The 25,386-nt window shown below is 44.0% G+C and overlaps 1 protein-coding gene across 11 annotated transcripts in view; it reads left to right on the top strand.

Annotated features, from left to right (window-relative positions):
- The window catches only part of HUWE1 (HECT, UBA and WWE domain containing E3 ubiquitin protein ligase 1), a 143,320-nt gene that overhangs the window by 105,027 nt on the left and 12,907 nt on the right, over window positions 1-25,386 (top strand). For 7 of the 11 annotated variants that reach the window (XM_030851006.2, XM_060293066.1, XM_060293065.1 and 4 more), the window contains 24 exons: window positions 405-572; window positions 1,781-1,926; window positions 2,340-2,406; window positions 4,691-4,905; window positions 8,183-8,394; window positions 8,858-9,040; window positions 11,402-11,574; window positions 11,924-12,072; window positions 12,836-12,911; window positions 13,792-13,890; window positions 14,479-14,612; window positions 14,800-14,968; window positions 16,314-16,542; window positions 17,173-17,351; window positions 17,635-17,724; window positions 17,885-18,039; window positions 19,211-19,256; window positions 20,766-21,053; window positions 22,050-22,305; window positions 22,500-22,630; window positions 23,155-23,369; window positions 23,447-23,735; window positions 23,876-23,978; window positions 24,784-25,330. In XM_030851006.2, coding sequence (XP_030706866.1) covers window positions 405-572; window positions 1,781-1,926; window positions 2,340-2,406; window positions 4,691-4,905; window positions 8,183-8,394; window positions 8,858-9,040; window positions 11,402-11,574; window positions 11,924-12,072; window positions 12,836-12,911; window positions 13,792-13,890; window positions 14,479-14,612; window positions 14,800-14,968; window positions 16,314-16,542; window positions 17,173-17,351; window positions 17,635-17,724; window positions 17,885-18,039; window positions 19,211-19,256; window positions 20,766-21,053; window positions 22,050-22,305; window positions 22,500-22,630; window positions 23,155-23,369; window positions 23,447-23,735; window positions 23,876-23,978; window positions 24,784-25,330 — 4,319 coding nt within the window. The remainder of the gene's footprint in view (window positions 1-404; window positions 573-1,780; window positions 1,927-2,339; window positions 2,407-4,690; window positions 4,906-8,182; window positions 8,395-8,857; window positions 9,041-11,401; window positions 11,575-11,923; window positions 12,073-12,835; window positions 12,912-13,791; window positions 13,891-14,478; window positions 14,613-14,799; window positions 14,969-16,313; window positions 16,543-17,172; window positions 17,352-17,634; window positions 17,725-17,884; window positions 18,040-19,210; window positions 19,257-20,765; window positions 21,054-22,049; window positions 22,306-22,499; window positions 22,631-23,154; window positions 23,370-23,446; window positions 23,736-23,875; window positions 23,979-24,783; window positions 25,331-25,386) is intronic. The other 4 variants (XM_060293061.1, XM_060293068.1, XM_060293062.1 and 1 more) reach the window with 3 other exon arrangements.

Genomic DNA, 25,386 nt, shown 5'->3' on the forward strand with positions numbered 1-25,386 from the left:
GTACCGCAAAAAAAAAAAAAAAAAGTTGGGAAAGGGACTACTTATTTTGGCAGCCCCACCCTGGCTCTGTGCTGGGCATTTCTCATGTATGGTCTCCTTTAATCCTCAAATTTTCAAGAATGAGAAAATTGAGGTTTGTTGAAATAATTTGGCCATGATCCTATAACAGAACTGGATTTCAAAACCAAGTGTCCCCAACTCCAAAGCCTATACTCTTTTTTTTTACTATTTGATATTGCTGTATGAAATCCTGTGGGATTTAGGGAAGGTAAAAGCCAGATTTTCTAGTAGACTACTTGAACATTGTTTGGAAGTGGCCCCCCCGCTTCTGAGTCTTTATCAGTAACCAAATGTAGGTACCCGTTCATTATTAACTAATTTTTCCCTGTCTCACTTTGGCTTAGCTTCAGATGATGAATTTGAGAATCTTAGAATTAAAGGCCCTAATGCTGTACAGCTGGTGAAGACAACCCCTTTGAAGCCCTCACCTCTGCCTGTCATTCCTGATACTATCAAGGAAGTGATCTATGACATGCTAAATGCCTTGGCTGCATACCATGCTCCAGAGGAAGGTATGTAACTAGCCCACCTGAGGAGGCTGGGCACTTTGTTTAGGTCACTTCAGCTAACTCATGGCTTCGTGAGTACTCAAGTATTTGCCCACTCTCTGGGAATCAAGATGAATAAGACACATAGTCACTTCTCTGAAGAAGTTAATAGTCATACAGTGTGAATGATAAGGATAAGGAGATTGCCAGAATCTTTTGTATGAGAGTACATCCCATACAGAGGAAAGAATGAACAAAGATTAAAAAGGAGAGGGCTTCCCTGGTGGCGCAGTGGTTGAGAGTCCGCCTGCCGATGCAGGGGACACGGGTTCGTGCCCCGGTCCGGGAGGATCCCACGTGCCGCGGAGCGACTGGGCCCGTGGGCCATGGCCGCTGGGCCTCCGCGTCCGGAGCCTGTGCTCCGCAACGGGAGAGGCCACAACAGTGAGAGGCCCGCATACCGCAAAAAAAAAAAAAAAAAAAGGAGATAATAAGCAGGTTGAGCAGGTTGAAAATAAAATACCAAGAAGTCTCCAATGTTTTCACTCTCAGAAACAAAACATAGTTGTTGCCCAAAGATCTGGGAACAATATTAGAAGGTGTGGCTAGGCTTCCTGACCTCTGAGACCACCATCCCTATCTTTTGTCCTTAGTTAAGGTGCTGCTTTTAAGTATTGGGAAAGTCATGAATGAATTGCCTGGAACTCAAGTTCCATTCCAGTCAGATCCTTCTGGATTTTATTCAGGACATACTTATTTGATAGGTCCCACAGAATTGCCAAAAGTTGATGAATAGTGCATTTAACAAGTCAAGAAAATCTGAGTCTTTACTTTAGTGCTTTTCATCCATACATTACTCTAATCCTTATAGAGCTCCTTGCTTTACCCCACCTCCTAAACCCTCCTTCCCCCCAAAATAATAATAATAATAATTTAGCTATATATAGCAACCATTTATTGACCTCTCACTGTACTAGGCAAAATGTCAGGTATGTTCACTTAAGCTTAGTAGTGACAGCTAAGGACAGTGAGGAGAGTAAATTGCCTGTGGTCACAAAACTAGTTACAGAATGAGGCTTTCAACCATGCTCTCTCTACATTTCTCATTCTTAAATCAAAGCCTAGCAATATTACCTTGTAAACACTTGTAGCAACTTGGAGCAAAATTGACCAGGCTACCAGATGGTCATTAACATTGCACAGTCTAAAGAGTTTTGTTTTTATTTTTCTAGCAGACAAATCTGATCCTAAACCTGGGGGTATGACTCAAGAGGTTGGCCAGCTCCTGCAAGACATGGGTGATGATGTATACCAGCAGTACCGGTCACTTACCCGTCAGAGCAGTGACTTTGACACACAGCCAGGATTTTCCATTAATGTAAGTCAGCTCCAGCCTTCTATCTGCCTTCTCCCTTTTCAGTACCTACTACGGGATATAGGGTTATGCCAGGGATATTTCAAAGGTATTAATTTTGATGTATCTATAAATTATCTGTTGCCTCAAAATGAAGATCGGGTTGTCCCTGGGATTTTCTTTTTTCTCCTTGGATTAGAAATGTTTCTTTAATTCATTTTTCATTCTCATCTTCCCCCGTTCCCTTTCCCCTCAAGCTTCCAGTCGCTGTTTATAATGATGGCTTCCCACGGATTATAGTATACAGAAGGAAAAGGTGGTTAAAAGATAAAGAGAGTCTATAACATTTACAGCCAGTACCCTGAAAAGGAGTCCTGCCATTTGGGGACAACTCTCTTTGAAATTAATAATGGCTCAGGAGTTTTCTTCCTCCATAGAGTCAGGTCTTTGCTGCAGATGGTGCCTCCACTGAGACTTCCACATCTGGGACAGCCCAAGGAGAAGGTAATGGTTTGCTTTTCTCTTGTTCTTATTTCTTGAGAAGACAGCTTGAAGAAACGGAGTGTCCTGGGCAGACAATAGGGGAATACAGGCATAATTGTCACGTTTACTTGCGTAAGTGAACTTTCTCGGGGGTGAGCACAGCGTTCTGTAAACAAAAGGTCCATCCCAGTTATCTGAGACCAGATTAAGTCTTTATATTCTTCAGGAATTCAGGAATACATGCAGATCTCCTTAGAGCTAGCAGCTCAGGACTGTAGGCCCCATTGCCACCAGCTCTAGAAATTACAATGCTTTCTTTAGGGTCTTCAGAAGACTGCCATTTGATTGCCCCAGTGAGAGCTGGTGCTATAGGCACAACAGTGATGTTAAAGGGTGTCCATTAATGACCCAGAGCCAAGTAAATCAAAGACCCTGGGCCCAAAAGCCAGCTTTCTATATCAACATTTCACGTGTGCCTACGTTTTCTTATTGGGATCTATTCCATTTCATAGTATATGGCATCCTGGACCTGCACCCACTCCTCATTATATGCCAAAGTTAATGGAACTTGCCATTAAAAAGAATGAAATTTGCAGCAACATGGATGGGCTTCGAGGGCATTATGCTAAGTGAAATAAGTCAGACAGAGAAAGACAAATACTGTATGGTATCACTTATACATGGAATCTAAAAAAATAAACTAGTAGGACTTTGCTGGTGGCGCAGTGGTTAAGAATCCTCCTGCCAATGCGGGGGACATGGGTTCGATCCCTGGTCCAGGAAGATCCCACATGTCGCAGAGCAACTAAGCCCATGTACCACAACTACTGAGCTTGCACTCTAGAGCCCACGAGCCGCAACTACCGAGCTTGCACATCACAACTACTAAAGCCTGCGCGCCGCAACTACTGAGCCTGCGTGCCTAGAGCCCGTGCTCCACAACAAGAGAAGCCACCGCAATGAGAAGCCTATGCACCACAACAAAGAGAAGACGCCACTCGCCGTAACTAGAGAAAACCCGCGTGCAGCAATGAAGACCCAACGCAGCCAAAAAATAAATAAATTTTTAAATATATGTGTGTATCTTTAAAAAACTAGTAAATATAACAAAAGAGACAGACTCAACAGATACAGAGAACAAACTAGTGGTTACCAGTGGGGAGAAGGAATTGGGGAGGGATGGTATAGGGGGTAGAGGATTAAGAAGTACAAACTATTAGTTATAAAATAAGCTACAAGGATATATTGTACAACATGGGGAATATAGAATAAATAAAGTTAATGGAACTGTAACTTAACTAACCCAGTAGTGGTTGCTGTGGTAACATCCTTTAGTTCTACTCTTTAAACCTCTCCGTATATTTCTTTTGGTAGCGTCCATGCTAGCTTATAGAACTTTGGTGCCAGTGACACTATTCTGGCTACAAGATTTATATGGTGGATTCTTACTTTCTAGCAGTTTCAACAGAGCCCATTGGCTACTTGCCAAGAATTAGAGAAATGTCATGTGGAAGCAATTCTAATGAGACCTTTCAAGAGCTCCTCCTTGACAGGAAGGATCTTTGAAATCTAAGTTGAGATGTACTTAATGCCAGTTTAGTCCCTGGAGGATAAGCTTAAAAGGCTAATAATTGGTAAAATATTGGTTAACTCATTTTGGTGGACTTACTGCTCATATGTAGTGTATAGTGTGGGTGATGGTAGTATCATTCAAGGGAAGCATCATTGCCCACTATGTGGCAGACTATAGTAGACACCAAAATGAATCAGACTCATTCCCTGCACTTAAAGAATTTTGTCTAGTGAGGGTGACATGCAATGCTTTTAGTACAAGATAACTGCTGGAATGGAGGCGTGCTGGGATAAGATATAGTGGGCACGTGATAATGATAGCATGTCAGTATGCCTGGATGAAGCAGGAAAGCATTTATAGAGGAGATCATCTTTTGAGCTTAGCTAGATTAAGTAAATGTGTGCCACACAGACATGTGGGAAGAAGAGGTAAAAAGTGTATACAAGGCATGTTTGGAGAACTACCATTAGTACAGTATTTCTGGAACATAAAATGTATAAGAGGAGGGAAATGGCGGAAGATGTGCGAACAGTTGGGTAAAGCCTGTCTGTTGTAACTATATCCGTAGAGCACATCTGAGACCTGTGTCATATTAGCTATCTGTCTTTCCACTGCAGTAGGAGGAGGGCATTCAATTTGTACTAGTGGCCTGAAGTATCCTTTCCACCTAAGACTTGATTTTGCCAATATTCCAGTGTGCAATTGAACCAGTGTTTGGCTCTTTCTCAACAGCTTCAACTCCGGAGGAGTCTCGGGATGGGAAGAAAGATAAAGAAGGGGACCGGGCGTCTGAGGAAGGCAAGCAGAAAGGCAAGGGCAGCAAACCGTTAATGCCCACCTCCACTATTCTTCGGCTTCTGGCAGAGTTGGTGAGATCCTATGTTGGTATTGCTACCCTGATTGCCAACTACAGCTATACTGTGGGCCAGTCTGAGCTGATCAAAGAGGTAAGATTTCTAATTTCTGCTTAATATTTTACACTGTTAATCATTTGGATACCTGCTATGTGTTGGATGTTTTGCTAGGAGCCCGTGCATGCTAACCCAGTGATGAGAGAGGCAGAGGCCTCTTAAGACACATTAAAGAGCTAGGCCTTTTTTTCCATGATGTGGAGCCATCAGGCTCATTTGCAGGGAGTGAGTTGATGTAGTTTGTTAATTTGTTTTGTAGAAAATCACTTGGTCTGCCTTATTAGAGACTGCAAAAGGCAAGGTTGGAGTCAGAGAGACCAGTCAGGACGCTGATATAGTAGTCTAGGTAATACAGGACCTTGATGAAGTTGGTGGGGGAAATGAATGAGTTGAAGAGATGTTTTAACAGTAGAAATGGACGAGATGGGATTTGGAGGATAAAGGTGAAATCAAGGACTCGAGAGATGTTTCTTGTTTTGTTTTTTTTATTCCTTTTGTTAGAGGAGGAAATGGTTTGAAGAGAAAATATAGAATTTGAGAGGTATCTGTGGATCACCTAGGTAAAGGTATCTAGGAGACAGGAGAATAAATGAAGTACACAGTATTGGAGCTTATCTTCCAGATGTACTCACACCTGTGCAAAGACACCTGATGTGGTAATAGTATTGGTAATAAATAGAATATAAGAAAAGCCTAAATGTTCATCAGTAGAGCATGGGAAAGAATGAAGTCATATTTTATATGTCCTGATACAGAATTATCTTCAGGTTGGATTTTTCAAGTGAAAGGACACTTTAAGAAACCATATCATGTTCCCATATATGTAAAAGGGGTACCCAAGGAGGTTTTTTTCATAAAGGAGACCTTGTTTTGGAGGTCACATAGTTATTTTATGGTTAGTAAGCAGTAAAGGGTGTGAGAATGGAACAGGGGCAATAATGTTGCAGACAAAGAATCTGTGACAGCAGCTGCCATTTTTTAAGCTATTTTTATCTTAATGCAAGCTTTTAAAATGCATACAAAAATACACAACTCCTAAGTGATTCACCAGTTAATTTTTCTTGGATGACTACCACTAAATTCAACATTAGAAACTCCACAAAAACTAATCCCACTCACACCTTTGCACATCTCCCCTTCCCCTTTGAACTTCCATAAGGTCACCATTATCTTGTGTTCGTGAATTGGGTTTGTGCTTTATATAAGTGGAATCTTACAGTATGTTCTGTGTCTGGCTTCTTTTGCTTAACATGTTTGCAACTACATCTTTGTGTGTAGTTTTAGTTTATTTTCATTGCTGTATAGCATTCCATTGTGTGAATGTAACACAGTCTTATCCATTCTAGTGCTTATTGACAGTTGGCTAGTTTTCCTTTTGGAAGTATTAAAAGTAGTGCTGCTACAGTCACTCTCATACAAATGTCTTGGTACATACATAAGTTCGTGTCTGTTTGTGTATTTATACACACACACTCAACACACGTTCATACGTGAGTTCATATATTTCTGTTGGGTGCTATGTGCCTAGGAGTGGAGTTGCTGGTCTGTTCAGCTTTAGCAACTGATAACAAATTTTCCAGAGCAGTTGTGTCAATTTATATTATCACCAGCACAGCATATGGGTGTTTGGATTATTTCACCTCCTTGCCAATACTTGGTATTCCTGTTTTTCATTTTAACCATTCTAGTAGGTTCATACTGGTATTGCATTGTGGTTAAAATTTCCCTGTCTTTATTGGCCATTTGTATATTCTTTTTTGTGAAGTGTCCAAGTCTTTTATTCTTATTTTCTACTGAGTTCTTTATATATTCTGGATATAAGCCCTTTATGGAATGTGTGTATTAAGTATACATTAGGCGTTTATTTCAAAGCTTATACTCATTTATGCCAGTTGTAGTTATAATAGCATACTTATGGAATAAGACACTTAATTGCAAATTTATTAAGTATCTGCTTTAATATGTGTCAAGTCACCCACTTACTGGTACTGGGTACTCATAGGTGCTTTATAGATACTATTGATAATCCTCACCTCAGCACTGCAAGGTTGTTGGTATTGCTCCCCTTAACAGAGAGAAGAGAAGGCTCAGAGAGGTCAGTAACTTGCCCAAGGCCACACTTCAGAGTAGCAAGACTAGGATTAGAGCCCAGGTCTCTGGTTTCAAATCCAGATTCCTTCCACTCAGTCATGGTTGCACGAATCCACTCAGTTGCCCAAATTGCAAGGCTTTTTTTTTTTTTTTCAGTTTTTACTGGTAATGTTACACTTTTTTTCAGAAAACTGTTTTAACTTTGTATTTTATTCACTACTGGGAAATTTTTATTTCTAATAGTTAACAGGGTCACCTTATCTTATTACCCAGAGCCTAGAATTCTTCAATGCATTTTTTAAAAATATTTATTTATTTATTTGGCTGCACTGGGTCTTTGTTGCAGCACATGGGCTCTTTTAGTTGCAGTATGTGGGCTCTTGGTTGCAGCATGCAGGATCTAGTTCCCTGACCAGGGCTCGAACCCAGGCCCCCTGCATTGGGAGCTCGGAGTCTTAACCACTTGACCAGCAGGGAGGTCCCTTCAATGCATTTTTTAAATTGAGGTAAAATGCACATAAAACTAAGTATCTTAAAGTATACAGTTGAGTGGCATTTTACATTCAGTGTCGTGCAACCATCATCTCTATCTAGTTCCAAAATCGCCACTGCATTTTGATCCAAAATCTACTTGAATGACAACAGAACTAAGTTTCTTTCTAAGATAAAGAATTATCAGGGCAGAAATCATTTTTAGAGGGGGAGGGAAAGTCTGACTTAATTTCCTTCCCTGTTATTGGGCCTTTTTTGATAAGTGACACTGCATTAACTATTTCTGCATATCCATATCTGTGACTGTGCTGTGTGTTTCTCATTCAACCCCTGCCAATTTTTAGCCCAGGGTCCTGGGCACATTGTAGGTTTCAGTAAATACTACAATTTAATTAGAAACTGGAGTAATTGTAGCACTGAATTAGGGATCAAGGTTTGAATCATCGCCATTGACTTAAGTTCTTTGGCAAGCCACATTTCTTTAGGCCTCAGATTAATGAAGATGTGTAAGCTTGTGAAAAATGAATGGAATTTGGAAGCATAAACTCAAGATTTGTTACTCACTTGGCTTGCACCTTTAAGTCTTGGTTTTTTCGTCTATAAAGTGGGCCTGATAATCATTGACTGGATGACTCCAAGGATCAGTTCTGTATGCGTGTACCTTGTTGATGTGCAAACAGTATGGCGTAATTGTGCTTGTGAGTAAATGTCACGATTAATGACTTTTCAGGACTGCAGTGTGCTAGCTTTTGTCCTGGACCACCTCCTCCCACATACCCAGAATGCAGAAGACAAGGATACACCTGCCCTGGCCCGCCTATTCCTCGCAAGCCTGGCTGCCGCAGGGAGTGGCACAGATGCCCAGGTGGCCCTTGTGAATGAAGTAAAAGCAGCCCTGGGAAGGGCACTGGCTATGGCTGAGAGTACAGAGAAACATGCCAGGTAAAATCCGTGCCTGACTTAGTGCTAATAACCAGTAGCATCCCCTAACTTCATTCTTGTCCCATGGATTCCTTGCATTTGAACAAGAGTTCTGGTCATCCTGGCACTGTACATTCTCTGGTTCTCTCAGATAGTTCTAGTGCTACCAAATACCCAAAGTACTAATGACACTTGGAGGAGGTGGGTAAACGGCTTAGAGAAAACAAAGGGATGTTTTCATTATATTTCTAGGGTCTTCAAGTAAGAAGTTGAGGGGGTTATTCAACTTTACTTTTTCAAATTATGTTTAAAGAAAATGAAGAATGCCTCCACCCAGGGAGTGAGTTCTTTCTTACTTGTTTAGATGTTACTTCCAGAAGGAAACACAGAAGAAACCAGGAGGGTTATCTGAGGCAAGTTAGTGAAGACGTGGCCTAAGAATGGGCTGTATTCACGTGATAGAGATGTCAAACTTCTCTCCTAGGCTTCAGGCAGTGATGTGTATCATCAGTACTATCATGGAGTCCTGCCCCTCCACCTCCAGTTTCTACAGCAGTGCAACAGCCAAGACTCAACACAATGGCATGAACAACATCATTCGACTCTTCCTGAAGAAGGGACTGGTTAATGACCTGGCCAGAGTGCCTCACAGCCTGGACCTGTCCAGGTAAAATTATTCCTGACCTCCAGCACCAGGCTTTTGCCCTCTTCTTAATCGTGCTTCATACTTGTCCATTTGCCTAGTATTTCATGTATCCTTGCCAGATAAGTAATTAGCAGCCAGTGTGATAGGAAGAGTTTGGATGTAGGCGGGAACCTGAGTTCTTAGTATTGTTGCTTTTAAGCAAGGCACTTTCCTTTCTTTGGGCCTTAATTCTCTCATTTGCCACAAACTCATGAGTTGGTCTGTATCAGTAGTTTTTTCCCAAGCTTCCCCCCTCTTAATTATTGTAAGAAGATTATTATGGACCTTGTATTACATCTGGTTATGTCCTCTGAGTCTCTGTTATTCTAATACAGGTCCTTAATTTTTTTAATCTTCATTTTATTGCTGTTGTTCATGAACGAATTTATTGAAGTGATCAGACCTGTAGAATGTTTTCCTAGATTTGGTCCACTTGGTTCCACGAAGTGTAGTTTAACTTGTTGCTTTTACTCCCTGTTTGCTGTAAGCTTAGAGGTAGAGGCTTAATGGAGCAATTTAAACATTATTTGGCTAGGATATATCATAGATGATGATGTACATTTCATATTGTATCATGGGGAAATGCATCTCTTTGAACTACCATTAATCATGATAAGATTGACCACTAGGGTAGAGTGATAATCATCATTGTACTGTTATATTTTCCTCCTTCTTACCAGAAAATAACAGTGTTATTACTTCAGCACTGTACAAATGTCTAGTTCCCTATCAACCATATACCTAATTAATGGTCTTAACACCAGTTGATAATCCTTGCCTGTGTCTTTTAATTTCTTAGAGGGTTATCGATGACAACTTTGTAATTTCTGTCATTCCTTCTACATTATTAGCTGCTATATTTCTGTGATTCTAGCTCCAGTTCAAGAGGGAAAGTTGGTTACCCTATAATACAGTTCCTACTAAAAAGCCAGGATAAAAACTTAATTTTTTCCCTTCAGTCACCAATTTTCAGAGTAAAGTCAAAAATGGATTAAACTCCACCTCAAATACGAGCTCTGGCTTTCTATTTTCTGTGTAGTATTATGGACTCATGAATTTTCCTTGATTTTTAAAATCTGATTGAATTACTTGGATCACTACAGTTATCCTTCTTTTCATGCTCATTCTTCATGTTCTTTTTCATTACACCTTTGGGCTTGTGGGACCTCTTCAAACTGACTTCTTTGTTCATTTGATAACAACCTCATCAGTTTTTTTAAATGTTTAAAAATTTTGAGCTCACAGTATAATGAGCACTGTATGTCTCACCTAGATTAACCAGTGGTTAGCATTCTGTCCTTATTTGCCTTAGTTCCCCCCCCCTCTTTTCGTGAGGTAAATCATTTGAAATTTGTTATAAACGTGATGCTTAACCTCTGAATACTTCAGCATGTGTCTCCTAAGAACAAACATTCCATTACATAGCTAAAATACCGTCATCACCTCTAAGAAGCTTACCATTAATATAATAATACTCACTATGTACTTCATATTCATCTATCTCCAATTATTCCAAGAATGTCTTTATATCCCGGAGGAGAGTGTGTTGATCCAGGATCCAGAGAGCATCATTCATTGTATTTGATTGCCACGTGTCTCTTATTTTTTTGACATTTGACTGTTGTGAAGAGTCCAGAAGGTCGAATGTCTTATAGAACATCCCATAGTCTGGATTTGTCTAATTGCTTCCTTATGGTTAGGTTCAGGGTAAACTTTTTTTGGCAAGAATACTACATAGGTGATGTTTGCCTTTTTCAGTGCATCACATCAGGAGACGCATAATGCCACTTGGTCCCGTTATTGGGTGATACTAAGTTTGATCACATAGTTAATGGTTAGAGTTCCACTTTGTATTAACAAATTATCCGTGAGGTGATGCTTTAAGTTCACGTGAAGATCACGTGAATATCCTATGCCCTGAAGATTTTTAACTCACTAGTTTTAGCATTCACTAGTGGTCTTTACCTAGATCACTTAACATTGCTGGTTGCAGTGATAGTTTTCTGATTCTCTCATTCCTGTTTATTAGCTGGCATTCTTATATAATGAAGACCTTTTTCTGCCTGCATTTGTTTCCCTGTGGCTGCAGATTATATTTAATGTGTTATAATCTATTACCATCATTATTCTTTTTGATGCTAAGGTTTGGCCTGTGGTAATGACCCCATTAATTCTTTAAAGCCTTCTTGCTTTTGAAGGCCTTCTGGCACAACAAGATGTCTCAGGCTCACCTTGTACCTTCCATGTCCCATTCCTGGGATCAGTTGTTACTCTGATGAGCCTTGGTTCCTTTTAGTATGGATTTCTGTGCTCAGTTCATCTCTGTATCTTCCTTTATCTCAGTCCCAACATGGCCAACACAGTCAATGCTGCTCTGAAGCCTTTGGAAACACTTTCCCGGATTGTGAACCAGCCCAGTAGCCTTTTTGGCAGCAAGAGTGCTTCTAGCAAGAGCAAGTCTGAGCAGGATGCCCAAGGAGCTGCTCAAGACTCTAATAGCAACCAACAGGACCCAGGTAGGGAATCAGCCAATGGACTGGAGAGCTGGCCGGGTGGGTGTAGTTATTTTATGGGCATGGCATCACAACTGTTCTAGCTTGGTATTGTTTCCCTGGGAACTTGCTGGCCTTCCACAGATCTGTCATAGTGGCGTGGGAATCTGCCCCACAAAGAATTCCTTAAAATTGCAGCCTTATTTGGCTATCCTCACACGTAGCCTTGTCTTTTCCTTTGTCACCCATTCATGTATTCTCTGAGAACTTGTAAATTTGCCCAGGGAAGGGACCTTACTGTCTTACGCTTGTCTCATGGTGCCCTGCACATAGGCACCCTTTGATTATTTTGCTGGTTGGTTGATTGTTTCAGGCGAGCCTGGGGAAGCAGAAGTGCAGGAGGAGGATCATGATGTCACTCAGACAGAGGTGGCAGATGGGGATATCATGGATGGGGAGGCTGAAACCGACTCAGTGGTGATTGCTGGGCAGCCTGAGGTGCTCAGTTCACAAGAGATGCAGGTAGGGAGGCAGATCACCCAGCATACCCCTGTTGTGGTGCTGAACCAAACCCCCAAGTGGTGTGGGTGGGTGAGTACTTTAGATCCTTGCCTAAATTCATTTGTATATTTTGCAGAGGAGCACAGATGATAATGCTTAGTAGATGCTCAGTAAATGTGTTTGAATTGTATTAAATGAGGGGTGGGTGCAGAGCCAGGATGCCATATACTATCTATAAAATGGAGTAGATCCCAACAAGAAAACATAGGCATGGGTGAAATGTTGATATAGAAAGCTGGCCTGAGCCCTTTGGGCCTAGGGTCTTTGATTTACTTGGTTCTGGTCATTAATGGACGCTCCTTAACATCACTGTTGTGCCTATAGCACCAGCTCTCACTGGGGCATTCAAATGGCAGTCTTCTACAGACCCTAAAGAAAGCATTGTAATTTCTGGAGCTGGTAGCAATGGTAAGAAATGGGGCCTACAGTCCTGAGCTGCTAGCTCTAAGGAGATCTGCGTGTATTCCTGAATTCCTGAAGAGTATAAAGACTTAATCTGGTCTCAGATACCTGGGATGGACCCATTTGAAGGGCAGTCTGAGTGTGGATTGGCAGCACGTGGTAGTTGCTGTGCTCTTAGCACCAAGTGTGTGGTGTTTCTGTAACATCCTCTGTCACATATTATCCTAGAAATATATGCCCCCTTGCTGGCTTTTTTTAGGGTTGAGCACCAGCACAATGATAGACTTGTGTGCATCCATATATATGTTCTATTTCTCTCCAGGTTGAGAATGAGCTGGAGGACCTGATAGATGAGTTGCTTGAGAGGGATGGCGGATCTGGGAACAGTACAATTATAGGTGAGAGCCCCAGAACTGAGTATAGCCTCTTCCTTTGCCTCAGTCTCTCTCGGGAGGACCCTTTTTCTCATCATCTGCTTGCTCAGCTCTGCCTAAGGGCTCATAGCCAGCCTAGATTGCTGCTTGTCTTGATGTTGACAGTCTTACAGATGAGAAATTCACAAGCCATCTACAGACCTGTGGCTGGTCTGAAGTGTTGCCTGTGTCGGGGAGGTGGAGGGGGTGGCCATCAGTATAGATAATACATCAGGCACATCATAGAGGCCTAGAGGAGGCTACAGGCACATCAAGAGTGTTTATTCATGGAGGCCTAGAGGAGGCTATGGAGGCTGTAGGGTGAGAAAGTACTTTCCTTTCAGTTCTTCAGTGAATCCAGGAGCTTTCTGCCTCTAAGTCTCAGTAGTGTAAAAAGAGTGATCATTCCCTAAGGATCTTTTACAACTTTTACAGCTGAGTTGTAAAAAAGTTGCTTTTTACAACTCAGGAAAAACAGCAAAGGTACTCTACTGTCACCTGGCTCCAAGGGTATGTTACTTGTTTTTATTTTATTGATGAAGAAAATCAAAGGATAAACAGAAGTAGACATGTATTCTTAAACTTGACAAGGCTTTTTCACACCCATTATCCTCTGTGGTTTCACAGTTAGTGGGATTGGCAGGGCAGATGTGATCATCCCATTTTACGTATGAGGAAACTGAGACTCAGACAGGTAAAGTGACTGGCCAAGCTCACCTAGCTAGTCAACAGCAGAGAACCCAGGTCTTCCTCATCCAGAAAAATAGTGGATATCTGCTGGGTGTACATAGCTACTTTAGGCCCACCCAATCTGGAAAGGGAAGTCCTCTGTTGTTCAGTGAAGGCTCTGCTCTGTAACCTTCAGTGAGCAGAAGTGGAGAGGATGAATCACAAGAGGACGTGCTGATGGATGAAGCTCCTTCCAACCTCAGCCAAGCTTCCACCTTGCAGGCCAACCGAGAAGGTGAGAGTGCCGAGGCCGGAAAGGCCTCCCTTCTTGCCCTGCACGTCTGACAGACACTATACTAGGGTTTTCCTGGAGGCAGCTGCCCACATGTGCAGAATAAGGAAGCATCTGTCTGCATGCGCTGACATACACCATCCACTTTATCCTCAGCCAGTTTTTCAAATAACATGTTAACTACTGCTTGCCCAAAAGTTTGTCACTTCTTACTTGGTTCGCTTTCTTCTCACCCACCTGCTATCATCGCTCCAGATTCCTTCTTACCAACAGGATGCAGTCAGTAGCAAAGTAGGGCTGGAAAGGCAAGGGGGCACCAACAGACTTGGCCAAGTCCTAGACCATGGCTCCTCAAGCACCACCCTATAGCCAGCCTCCACATTCAGCCGCATGGCTCAGCATATTGATGCATTGGTTGGCACTCTCAGGAAATCGGGGCTGGCTCACTAAGTCTGTACATCACCCCAGATCTGGTTCTTCCTCTCCTAGAGTCAAATACCCCATCGCCTTCCCACTCAATCTGCTGGCCTGCACAGTAGCCTGTTTTCTAGCTACTCAGTATAGTCCTCCAATGTGCTCCCTTTGTTTTAGATTCCATGAATATCCTGGACCCTGAGGATGAGGAGGAGCACACTCAGGAAGAGGACAGCAGTGGCAGTAACGAGGATGAGGATGATAGTCAGGATGAAGAGGAGGAGGAGGAGGAAGATGAGGAAGATGATCAGGTGAGGGGGGACTGTGTTTGGGTTGGTTCAGACGTCCTCTTCCATGGGAACACACAGCTGGAGAAAACCAACAGTCTGGGTTGCTAGCCTCAACGCCTCCCTCCCTCATGTGCAAATGTGGCCATGACACCAGACTTCAGAAAATCCTTACCTCCAGCAATTCTCCATCTCCTATTTTCCCCTTAAGGAGGATGATGAAGGTGAAGAGGGAGATGAAGACGATGACGACGATGGCTCTGAAATGGAATTGGATGAGGATTACCCTGATATGAACGCTTCTCCCTTGGTCCGATTTGAGCGCTTTGACCGGGAGGATGATCTCATCATTGAGTTTGACAACATGTTCTCCAGTGCTAGTAAGACACAGGGGCTCAGCTGGGTTTTATCTCTTGCTTCTTATACCCTGAACTAGAGCAGCTATCAATCTGATACAGAAAGCACCTCTTTTCTTATGCCAACTTCCTGGGGCAAGGGATATCTGAATCCATCTCTCTCAGTAAGTGTATACCTAGAAGGAGGAACTGTGAGAGGCTCCTTTTGTTCTCTCCACCTCAGTAAACAGGCAGCCAGCCATTTTAGAGCCTGGACAACTTGATGATTTGCTTGAATTAAAAAAAAAGTGAGACCAAGGCTGACTGCATCAGGCACCCATGTGTACGCTACAGTGATAGGGCAATCACTAATCCTTATGTCTGTAACACTGGATCTTGAGAGTTTGGGTAGACACCTTTGAGCTTGGCATTGGGGAGTAGATTTGAACACATTCACTCTGTTCATCAAAAATGCATCTTTTCGGAGGAGAGAGTGAATCTCTTCTCTCTTCCCCCATCAACGTCAGAGTTCCCTTTTAGCATCCAGTTCTTAAAACCAAGCTGTCTTGAGAAGGCAGGTCTTTACTCCCAAATCACAAGCATGATATAGCAGAAAACACTGAACTGTTCTGGTCTGTTGTCTTGGCCAAGTAGTCTCTTACCTCTTTGAGCCTCAGTTTGTCACCTTTGAGCCTCAGTTTGTCACCTGTAAATGAAAAATGTGAAAAGAAAAAAAAATGGGGTGGATTACATAATTTTCAAGATACTTTCTATTTTGTGATTTTCTTTGCATTTTTGTGATTTCCATCAATCTTCCTTATTAAGTTGAGCCTCTGTCCATTCAGCAAATTGAACAAATATTTGAGGAGTGCCTACTGTGTCCTAGGTGCTAGGGATACGGCAATAAAAAAGAAAACAATCCTTTTCCCTCATAGGAGCTTATGGTCTATTAGGAATTATGAGTCAGCAGGCATTACATTGTAGTATGGTAAGAAAGCACAGAGTAAAGGGTTTTTAGACCCATTTGTAGAATCAGAAAAAGTGATATCTAGGCCAAAAACAAAAGTGCAGGTGAAGAAGGGGGAGAGGAGTCGTCAAGGTGGAGAGAACAGCATGTTTCTGAGGGGCCTACAAGCATCACTGTGGCTTAGTATAGAGAATGGATTGGGAGCAAGTACTATTTAGGAGGCTGTCGCAGTATCTAGGTGAGAGATGGTGGCATAAGCCATGGTAGTGTCAGTGATTGTAGATAAGGCGTGGGAATGAGGGAGAAAGGACAAAGCTCAGGTTTCCGTGTGAGGAAGTAAGGCCCAGGAGACATGGTTCTGCTTGAACAACCACAGAAGAAATTTCTTTTTGGCACTGACCCCTTCGCATACTGTCCTTGCAGCAGACATCCCCCCATCCCCAGGAAATATCCCTACCACCCACCCACTGATGGTACGCCATGCAGACCACAGTTCCCTGACGCTGGGCAGTGGCTCTTCTACAACACGTCTCACCCAGGGCATTGGGCGCAGTCAGAGGACCCTGAGGCAGCTGACGGCCAACACAGGCCACACCATTCACGTTCACTACCCTGGGAATCGTCAGCCCAATCCTCCTCTTATACTCCAGAGGTGAGTTACAAGGAAGATTGTTGGGCTCAGTGAGCTTCAGCATTGTCTTGACCTGGGGGGATAATGCTCTTGTCACACACACAGATAATGTATTTGTCCTGTTTCTTTGTGGATTATATGTGCAGCCTTTGGGAGAATACCAAATTGTATAACATGTTTTTCTGCTTAAGTGTCCTGTACATACAGTCAGCAGTCACTAAGCATCTCATACGCCAAACACTTAGCACTTAAGATATGGTCAGGACAGGATCCCTGCCCTTTAGCTTAGAGTTTCTCCCACTAGGGAGAAACAATTTTAGAAGTGAAAGGAAGGAATATAGTTATCATAATGGTCAATGCACAGACGGTAGTGGGTGTATAAGAGAGATACTATATCCTAACACAGTGCCTGGTATTATCAGTGACGCTCACTCTGTTCCAGGAACTATGGAGTAATATGCAACCTTAGCCCAAAACAAGTTTGCAAACTGATGGAGTAGTTAGAAAAGTAACTAAGACTTATGTGCAATATGATCAGGTCCATAATAATGTCATGCATTTCGTAGAGGATACAGAAAGGATCTCACAATAACAGTTTGCAGTGTCCCTGTGGATGTACAGTGACCATGGTACCCCACCATCACCCTACAGGTTGCTTGGTCCCTCTGCTGCTGCTGACATCCTTCAGCTGAGCAGCAGCCTTCCCCTACAAAGCCGAGGCCGGGCCCGCCTCCTAGTGGGCAACGATGACGTCCACATCATCGCCCGGTCTGACGATGAACTACTGGATGACTTTTTCCATGATCAGAGTACAGCTACCAGCCAAGCAGGCAAGTTTATGTGGTGAAAGAGAGGGTAACGTTTGTCTGGTTCTTTTTCCCTGCTGAGGGAAAGCAGAACAGTATCTGCCCTGCCTGGAGAAATCCCATTTTATAGGAACCAGAACCACTCAGTGATTTAGCCAAGGGCAATAAAAACCGTATTATATCTGGATACCTATGATGTTCCAAACCTTGTGATAGACATTGGGTCCTGTTAGGGAAATACTGCAATTTTTGGATCAATTGATGCATGACAATGCCAAGAGTCTCACTCTCCTTTGTTTCTCTACAGGGACCCTGTCCAGCATCCCCACAGCCCTGACCCGTTGGACAGAGGAATGCAAAGTTCTTGATGCTGAGAGCATGCATGACTGTGTTTCAGGTGTGTGGCAGTTTGGTTATCAGGGCAGTAGTGAGTCTTCCAGGGCTGGGACAGTGCATGGAAAGTTGTTTCCCTGGTTCTCTGTGGCCCCAAGCTCTGCCTCTTGGCTTTCTCCCCCACCTCCCCTGAGCAGCCTCCGATCTTTGCTTCTTTGGTCCAGTTGTTAAAGTGCCCATTGTCAATCACCTGGAATTCCTGAGGGATGAGGAGCTGGAAGAAAGGCGGGAGAAACGCAGGAAACAGCTAGCTGAGGAAGAAACAAAGATAACCGACAAAGGCAAAGAAGATAAGGAGAACAGGGATCAGAGTGCACAGGTGATTCCCAAGAGCTGGGAGGATTCATCTTTGGCTATGTCTGCCTTAACTTTCCCACGGTTTTAGCATACATGTGGCTGGCCCCAAGAGTCATTGAAGATTCTAGGACGTTCACACTGAAACTGAGAAATGATCCACTTCAAATTCACTGTACACTTGAATGGTTTTTAGGGGAAAAGAAATCAAACCCAGAGGGAAAATTGTTTCTCCGGTGTTTTGCTGGGGAAAACTGGAGCCAGAACCAGAGCAGCTCCTGACTCACCAGTTACACTATACAGTCTCTACTTTCAGTGACTACAGCTAGACAAGAACAATGACCTTTACTAAGCCCATGCTCTTAATGGTTCAATTCCGTTTCGGTGGATTGCCTTCTTAAGTGTCAGGGAAACCTTACCAATATGATTCCATTCCAACATTTGAATAAGTTGGGCTTAGGCTTCAGATCAGAGAAAATGTTCCTACCCTGAACCCCATGACCACATGTCATTTTCTAGGGCTCAATTTGTGAAATCTCTAACATGATTTTGGTTTTTCTGAAACTTCTGGAACCTTGAATAGTATAGCTTTGAAATAAATGAAGTAAATGCTGATAAAAATACGAGGAAACTAAAAAACTTGAGTGAAAGACTTTATTATACCGCACTCAACAGGGCATCAGATTTAAAAGGATATTGTAATGTTCAATTAATGATAACAAGCTTGATCTAACAAATATACCTTTGTATAGAACTTTTGCCTAATAAATAGTAACATTGTTTCAAGCACATGTAAAGGGATAGGAAATAAGCCTGGCATATGATTGAAAAAGCCAGAGTGTACAAAATGAGCTCAAGGAAGGGAAATATATATAGATGAAACTTTTAAGAATTTCTTGGTTGTCTCAACGATTGTGTTCAGGTCATGTCCTATGTCCAAGCCCATCTCCAATGTGGTTTTTATTATCCTTTCCTCTCCTTGTTTAGTCAGCCCCCTGACAGTTTCTCCCTTGTCCCCAAGCAATCCTTGAGCATGAGTATGTATTAGAGAAATTGGAGGTATGTTTGCATGCTCAAGTGCCCATCTTCCATCCAGGTCATATGTGTCATATGTGGGAGATGGCAACTATTTTAAAGTTGACCTCTATCTCATGTGCTTGCAAAGTCCCACATTGGTCTGTCCCTTTTCTTTGCAGTGTACTACATCTAAGACAAATGACTCCACTGAACAGAACCTCTCAGGTAACTCTCCCTCCCTTTTCCCCTTCTTGCTAATTGATTGGTTTTTTATCCTGACCCAAATAGCTGGCCCAGGTGGGCTGAAGATGAACACTGGTGCTCTGTGGGATGAGGTAGTAGATTGTATAGTTTTAGGGTCATACCCCATCTTGGAGATAACTATACAGTCTACTGTCTTTCCCACGGTGGTGCACTTCCCCTCCGACGTGCTGTGTTTTTAGGTTCTCATTCTGATTATGCTGTACTGCGTTCTGGCATGTGTAGTGAGGCCATGTGTCCTGTCCCCTTTACTGACCCCCATGGTGTGGTGCTTAATGAGAACACCTGATGACAGTGGTTCCTAAATGCTAGTCCTCAGTGGAAATGAACAGAATAAGGGAGGTTTAATGAGTTTTTCAAAAAGCCGAGTTTGTTCAATTTAAAGGACTATTATAAATTACAGAGATTATGTATTTCCTACTTTTTTGGTATCAAAATATTTTTATTAAATGATATTAATGGGATTTTTTTCTTGGCTAAATTAAAAGTTGGTGATCCTGTGTTAGTCTCTTGTCTCTTTATTTTTTCCTTTTTCTATAAATTTCGTGGGTCTGTGGAATCTAAAAGTCTAATAATGTTGCCTTGAGCAATCTGCTTTTGGGGAAGGTAGCTCGGTGGGCTAACTGGTATTACTACTATATGCTTTCTATTTCTCCTAATTTTCCTAACGTCAGTAGCCATTTTGTGATTCTAATAACTGGTCCATATGGTATTATATGTCTCCCCCACCCCTATTTCCTCAGAACTTTCTTCTGCTTCCCTATACCTTCTGTCTCCTTTGGCACTTGAGTTGGGAAATGATTGTACCAAAGCCTACACAGTATTTTTTAAAGCAGTGAAAGAGGGTAGGTGTCCTGGTGCCCTGAATCTGGTAGAAGGTCTTTGAAAGGGTCTGTCATCAGGTAAAATGGCCTTTTGCCTACTGCCCTTGCTAGAGGATTCTGTTCATGCTGGGGTGAGGTAGTAAGTTGTATTGTTGTGGGGTAGGGATTTTAAGCCCCAATTAGAAGATAACTATACAACTTACTACTTTCCCCGGTGTGTTGCATATTCACATTTAGTCTTAACACCATTGCCTCCATCAGACAGAGTTGTAGATGTTCCTTGGATAATCAGGACTGCAAGAAAAGGGAGGTGGAAGGGGACAGGTGGTATTTAGGGTGAGGCAAGTATTATAAAGTGACTTGAACTCTCCCCCTTCCACCCAGGGCACAGAATGGATTTAATTCATAGGGATCTACAAAGAGTCAGATCTTTTGGTTCTTGGGACTAAGATAGCACTGTGCCTTAGCCCTCATCCTGAGTATACCAGAACAGCCACGAGCTGTTCCTAGGAGCAGTTGGTGACTGAGGGGAATCCTGCATCACTGACTGAGTGGGATACTTGTCATGCCACATGTGCTGATTGAGTGGCTCCCCCGGTCCTTGGCTGATTGCCTTTTAACAACCCCATTGTCGTTCTTTCCGAGAAAGATGGGACTCCCATGCCTGAAAGCTACCCAACAACCCCATCTTCAACTGATGCAGCTACATCTGAGCCCAAGGAGACCCTTGTCACTCTGCAGCCCTCACAACAGCAACCAACACTCCCACCCCCACCAGCCTTGGGAGAGATTCCTCAAGAGCTGCAGTCCCCGACTGGAGAAGCGGGAAGCTCTACCCAGCTATTGATGCCTGTAGAGCCAGAGGAATTGGGTCCCACAAGGCCAAGTGGAGAAGCAGAAACAACTCAGATGGAGCTATCCCCAGCTCCCACTATAAGTGAGTAGAATTTCAAGGTTTGCGGGTAGGGGTAGAACAGGGGGGAAGAATGGACATCTTTGTAGTTTCTCTTTACTCTCTTACTTTAGAGAATTTCTAAAGTAGAAGCTCAAGCCCTCATAGTAGGGTCTCACATTGCACATTACCTTTTTAGCTAAAGTTGAGGTTTCTTCTCTGTGTCCTCAAGTGATTATATATACATCGGAGTGTCTTAATGATACTAGTGGTGGTGCCAACAGTTTGAGGTGATCACTCTGTTCCTGGCTATCATGCCATGCTTATTTTATTATTTAACTTCTTTAAAAAACAATCATCCAAAGTAGAGGGTGTTATCTCCATGAATAAACTGAAACTCAGAAGTGAAATAATTAGCCCAAGGTCACTCAGTAAGTGGTTGAGCTGTGATTAAAATCCAGATCTGTGTAACTCTGAAGCTTGCTTTTCTTCAACATTTCCAGGAATGGGCAAGCACGTGACCGCACACTTAGCAGCTCTCCCATCCTGGCAACACCATTTATCTCATGGCACTATTTCCCACTGGTTTGAAATGGGGCCTCAAAATTCTTCTCAGCAGTGTTCCAACAGGGTAAACAAGCCTGTTTGCCGTTCCTGCTCTTTACTATACTGCCTGTGACGTGCTCTGGAAAAACCTTAGGGTGTAGGGGGTTTTGCCTTAAAGGAACCTTGTTTGTTTAGACGAGCAGAACCAAAGAGCTTGTGTAAATGATGCCTGCAGGAAATCTGAAAGTGACAGGATCCCTTACCTTGGGTGCCTAGAGAAGATGTTTCACAGGCATGCTTGGAACACCATAAATGTTCAACAGATAATAGAAAGGGCTTGAGATGAGTTTTTTAAAGCAAATGAGATTGAGGGGGGAGCATCAGGCCAGCGTGAAGTGAAGGTGAAGAAGTGAGAAGTCTGATCTGGCTGCTTCTTAATTCAGCCTCCCCCTCTTCGAAGCAGAGATCTAACCTCTCCATGTGACTTCCTCCTAGCCTCTCTTTCCCCAGAGAGAGCTGAAGATTCTGATGCTCTGACAGCTGTCAGCAGTCAACTGGAAGGCTCTCCCATGGACACCAGCAGCCTGGCTTCCTGCACCCTGGAGGAAGCTGTGGGTGACACCTCAGCACCTGGCAGTTCTGAGCAGCCCACAGCAGGCAGCTCCACTCCTGGGGATGCCCCACCAGTTGTGACAGAAGTGCAAGGCAGGAGTGATGGGTCAGGGGAACCTACCCAGCCCCCTGAGGACAGGTAAGCACTGTGTGAGTGAGAGGAGGGCAGGGTGTGTTGGTGGGTATTTCAAGCCACGTTCATACTTAGTAACCAGTACACATGCTTTGTATACTGGGGAAATCAACTTGGCTTCTGTGAGAAAGGGGGTACTATAGGAATATTTTATAAGTGGGAAAATATAATACAGAGAACCTGAAAATGATTTCCTTTAGCTCTACCCCTGCATCCTCTGAGAGTTCTTCCACCAGAGATTCTGCCGTGGCCATTTCTGGAGCAGATTCCCGGGGAATCCTAGAAGAACCACTGCCTTCAACAAGCAGTGAAGAAGAAGATCCTCTAGCAGGTGAGCTTCATGTGTGCTCAGGCCATCCTGGGGCTGTTTAGGCTTCTAGTAACCCTTGGCATGGAAATGCCCACCAGTCGAACCGTTCCATCCAGATGGCGGGTGGCATATATATGGGGGGAGGGCCTGCAGTAAGAGGAAGCTGATGCTACACAATGGAATGAACCCAGGCCTTTGGAGTCAGACTGATCTTAGCTCAAATCCCCTCTCTGCCACCTCCTACTTTTGGGACCTGGAGCCATTAACTTCCCTGATCCTCATTGATACTGAGAGGGTGATGATAGCTACATGGTGGGGTCTTGAAGGTTAAGTGACAGTGCACACACAGAACTTGGCATATAACAGCTGTTCTGAGCCTAGGGAAGGGTGGGTGGGCCTTCTCTCTGTCCCCTGTGTCCTTGGCATGAAATGAGGACAGAGAAAGCTGGTCTCCCTCATCCAAGGCCATGGGTTTCTTTGATCCAAGTACATCTTTAGGCTTCAGTAGAAGTGAGAGTCCCTTCACATCTTGCATATCCCCTCAGGTATTAGTCTTCCCGAAGGCGTGGACCCCTCTTTTCTGGCCGCTCTCCCTGATGACATTCGCCGAGAAGTTCTACAGAACCAGCTGGGCATTCGTCCACCAACGCGGACTGCCCCCTCGACAAATAGCTCAGCTCCTGCAGTGGTGGGGAATCCTGGTGTGACCGAAGTGAGCCCTGAGTTCCTGGCTGCCTTGCCTCCAGCCATCCAGGAGGAAGTATGTGAGCGGGGGGGCTGGTGGTGCCAGGCTACCTGGCTGTGGGTATGCCCCCATTGACTCCTCCTGCTCTGTAGGTACTGGCACAGCAGAGAGCTGAGCAACAGCGACGGGAACTGGCACAGAATGCCAGCTCAGACACCCCCATGGACCCTGTGACCTTCATCCAGACTCTGCCCTCAGACCTGCGCCGTAGTGTCCTAGAGGACATGGAGGACAGCGTGTTGGCCGTGATGCCACCTGACATTGCAGCTGAGGCTCAAGCCCTGAGGCGAGAGCAAGAAGCCCGGCAGAGGCAGCTCATGCATGAGCGGCTTTTTGGGCACAGCAGCACCTCTGCACTCTCTGCCATTCTTCGAAGCCCGGGTACAGAGGGAGGCAAGTGGGAGGGCTCTGGAATGTCTGGCTTTGGCCACATGAGACTCTTTGTTCCCCTTTGTATTACTTGGACCCAGCTCAGCACACACCTCCTCCCCAATTTCAGTTTCCTTTTTCTTTCCTTCCAGCCTTCACCAGTCGCCTGAGTGGCAACCGTGGGGTCCAATACACTCGGCTTGCCGTGCAGAGAGGCGGCACCTTCCAGATGGGGGGTAGCAGCAGCCATAATAGGTACCCTTTGCCTGTCTTTTTTTCCTTGCCATACCACCTTCCATGTCTACTACTAGTCCAACTCCCTTTATTTATAGGTGGAGAGGCTGAATGACCTCTCTAGGATGTTTACTTGAATGAATTGGGGAAGCCAGATCTTTGGACTCCCCCTTCAGAAAGCCACACTTCTGGTTAGTGTAGCTACTGTAGACCATAATCACAAAGTAAGGTAGGCAGGCAGCAGGCTCTAGCTGTGGTTACAAGGAAAGCCACCTGCCTCCCACACAAATAGGAAAACAGTGAGAACCGCTTGCCTTGAGATTACAATATCTAGGCTGCAGAAGAGTTCATTATTAACGAGGCCAGAGCGTAGAGTGATCAGTCCCTATTCAGCAGGCAACCTCCTGGTAGTCTATAGAAAGCCAAAGTAAGCATTGTGTCCTAGGACTTTATGGGCAGTCCAATTTTAGCAGTTGATACAGACCTGGGCTGCAATCTCTGCTCTCTTCTGAATCGTTGTGTGATGGTAGGACAAGTCACTTAACCTATTTGAGCCTCTTGCTCATCATCTCAAAATTGGGTGGTTCTCTAGTCTTTACAGGAGCCCCATGAGGAAGCTGTTACAGATATTGTAGGGTGTCTGGAACATAGTAGGCACTCAAGGAGACAGCTGTTGTTACTATTAAGAATCCTTAAGAGTCCTTGGACTGGACACCCTCCCTGCTCGAGCCTCCTGGATGTATCCAGCTCATCCCCCTCCCTTAGGCCTATGCCTGATCCCAGAGCTCTAGCCGAAGTATTACCCAGAAACCATGCTCTGTTCCAGGCCTTCTGGCAGTAATGTGGACACTCTCCTACGCCTCCGAGGACGGCTCCTCCTGGATCACGAAGCCCTCTCTTGTCTCCTGGTCCTACTTTTTGTGGATGAGCCGAAGCTCAATACTAGCCGTCTACATCGAGTACTGAGAAATCTCTGCTACCATGCCCAGACCCGCCACTGGGTCATCCGAAGCCTGCTCTCCATCTTGCAGCGCAGCAGTGAGAGTGAGCTTTGCATTGAAACACCCAGGCTCTCCTCAAGTGAGGAAAAGGGCAAAAAGTCAAGCAAGAGCTGCGGGTCAAGCAGCCATGAGAACCGGCCCCTGGACCTGCTACACAAGATGGAGTCTAAGAGCTCCAACCAGCTTTCCTGGCTCTCAGTATCCATGGATGCAGCCCTAGGCTGCAGGACTAATATATTCCAGATCCAGCGTTCAGGGGGGCGCAAACATACTGAGAAGCATGCAAGTAGTGGCTCCACTGTCCACATCCACCCCCAGGCTGCTCCTGTTGTCTGCAGACACGTTCTGGATACACTCATTCAATTAGCCAAGGTGAGGAGCTTGGAGGAACCCAACTCCTGGGGATGGAAGATGGTTGTCAGCCATAG

This window comes from Globicephala melas, chromosome X (genome assembly GCF_963455315.2).
Source record: "Globicephala melas chromosome X, mGloMel1.2, whole genome shotgun sequence".
In the NCBI taxonomy this organism is placed as follows: Eukaryota; Metazoa; Chordata; class Mammalia; order Artiodactyla; family Delphinidae; genus Globicephala; species Globicephala melas.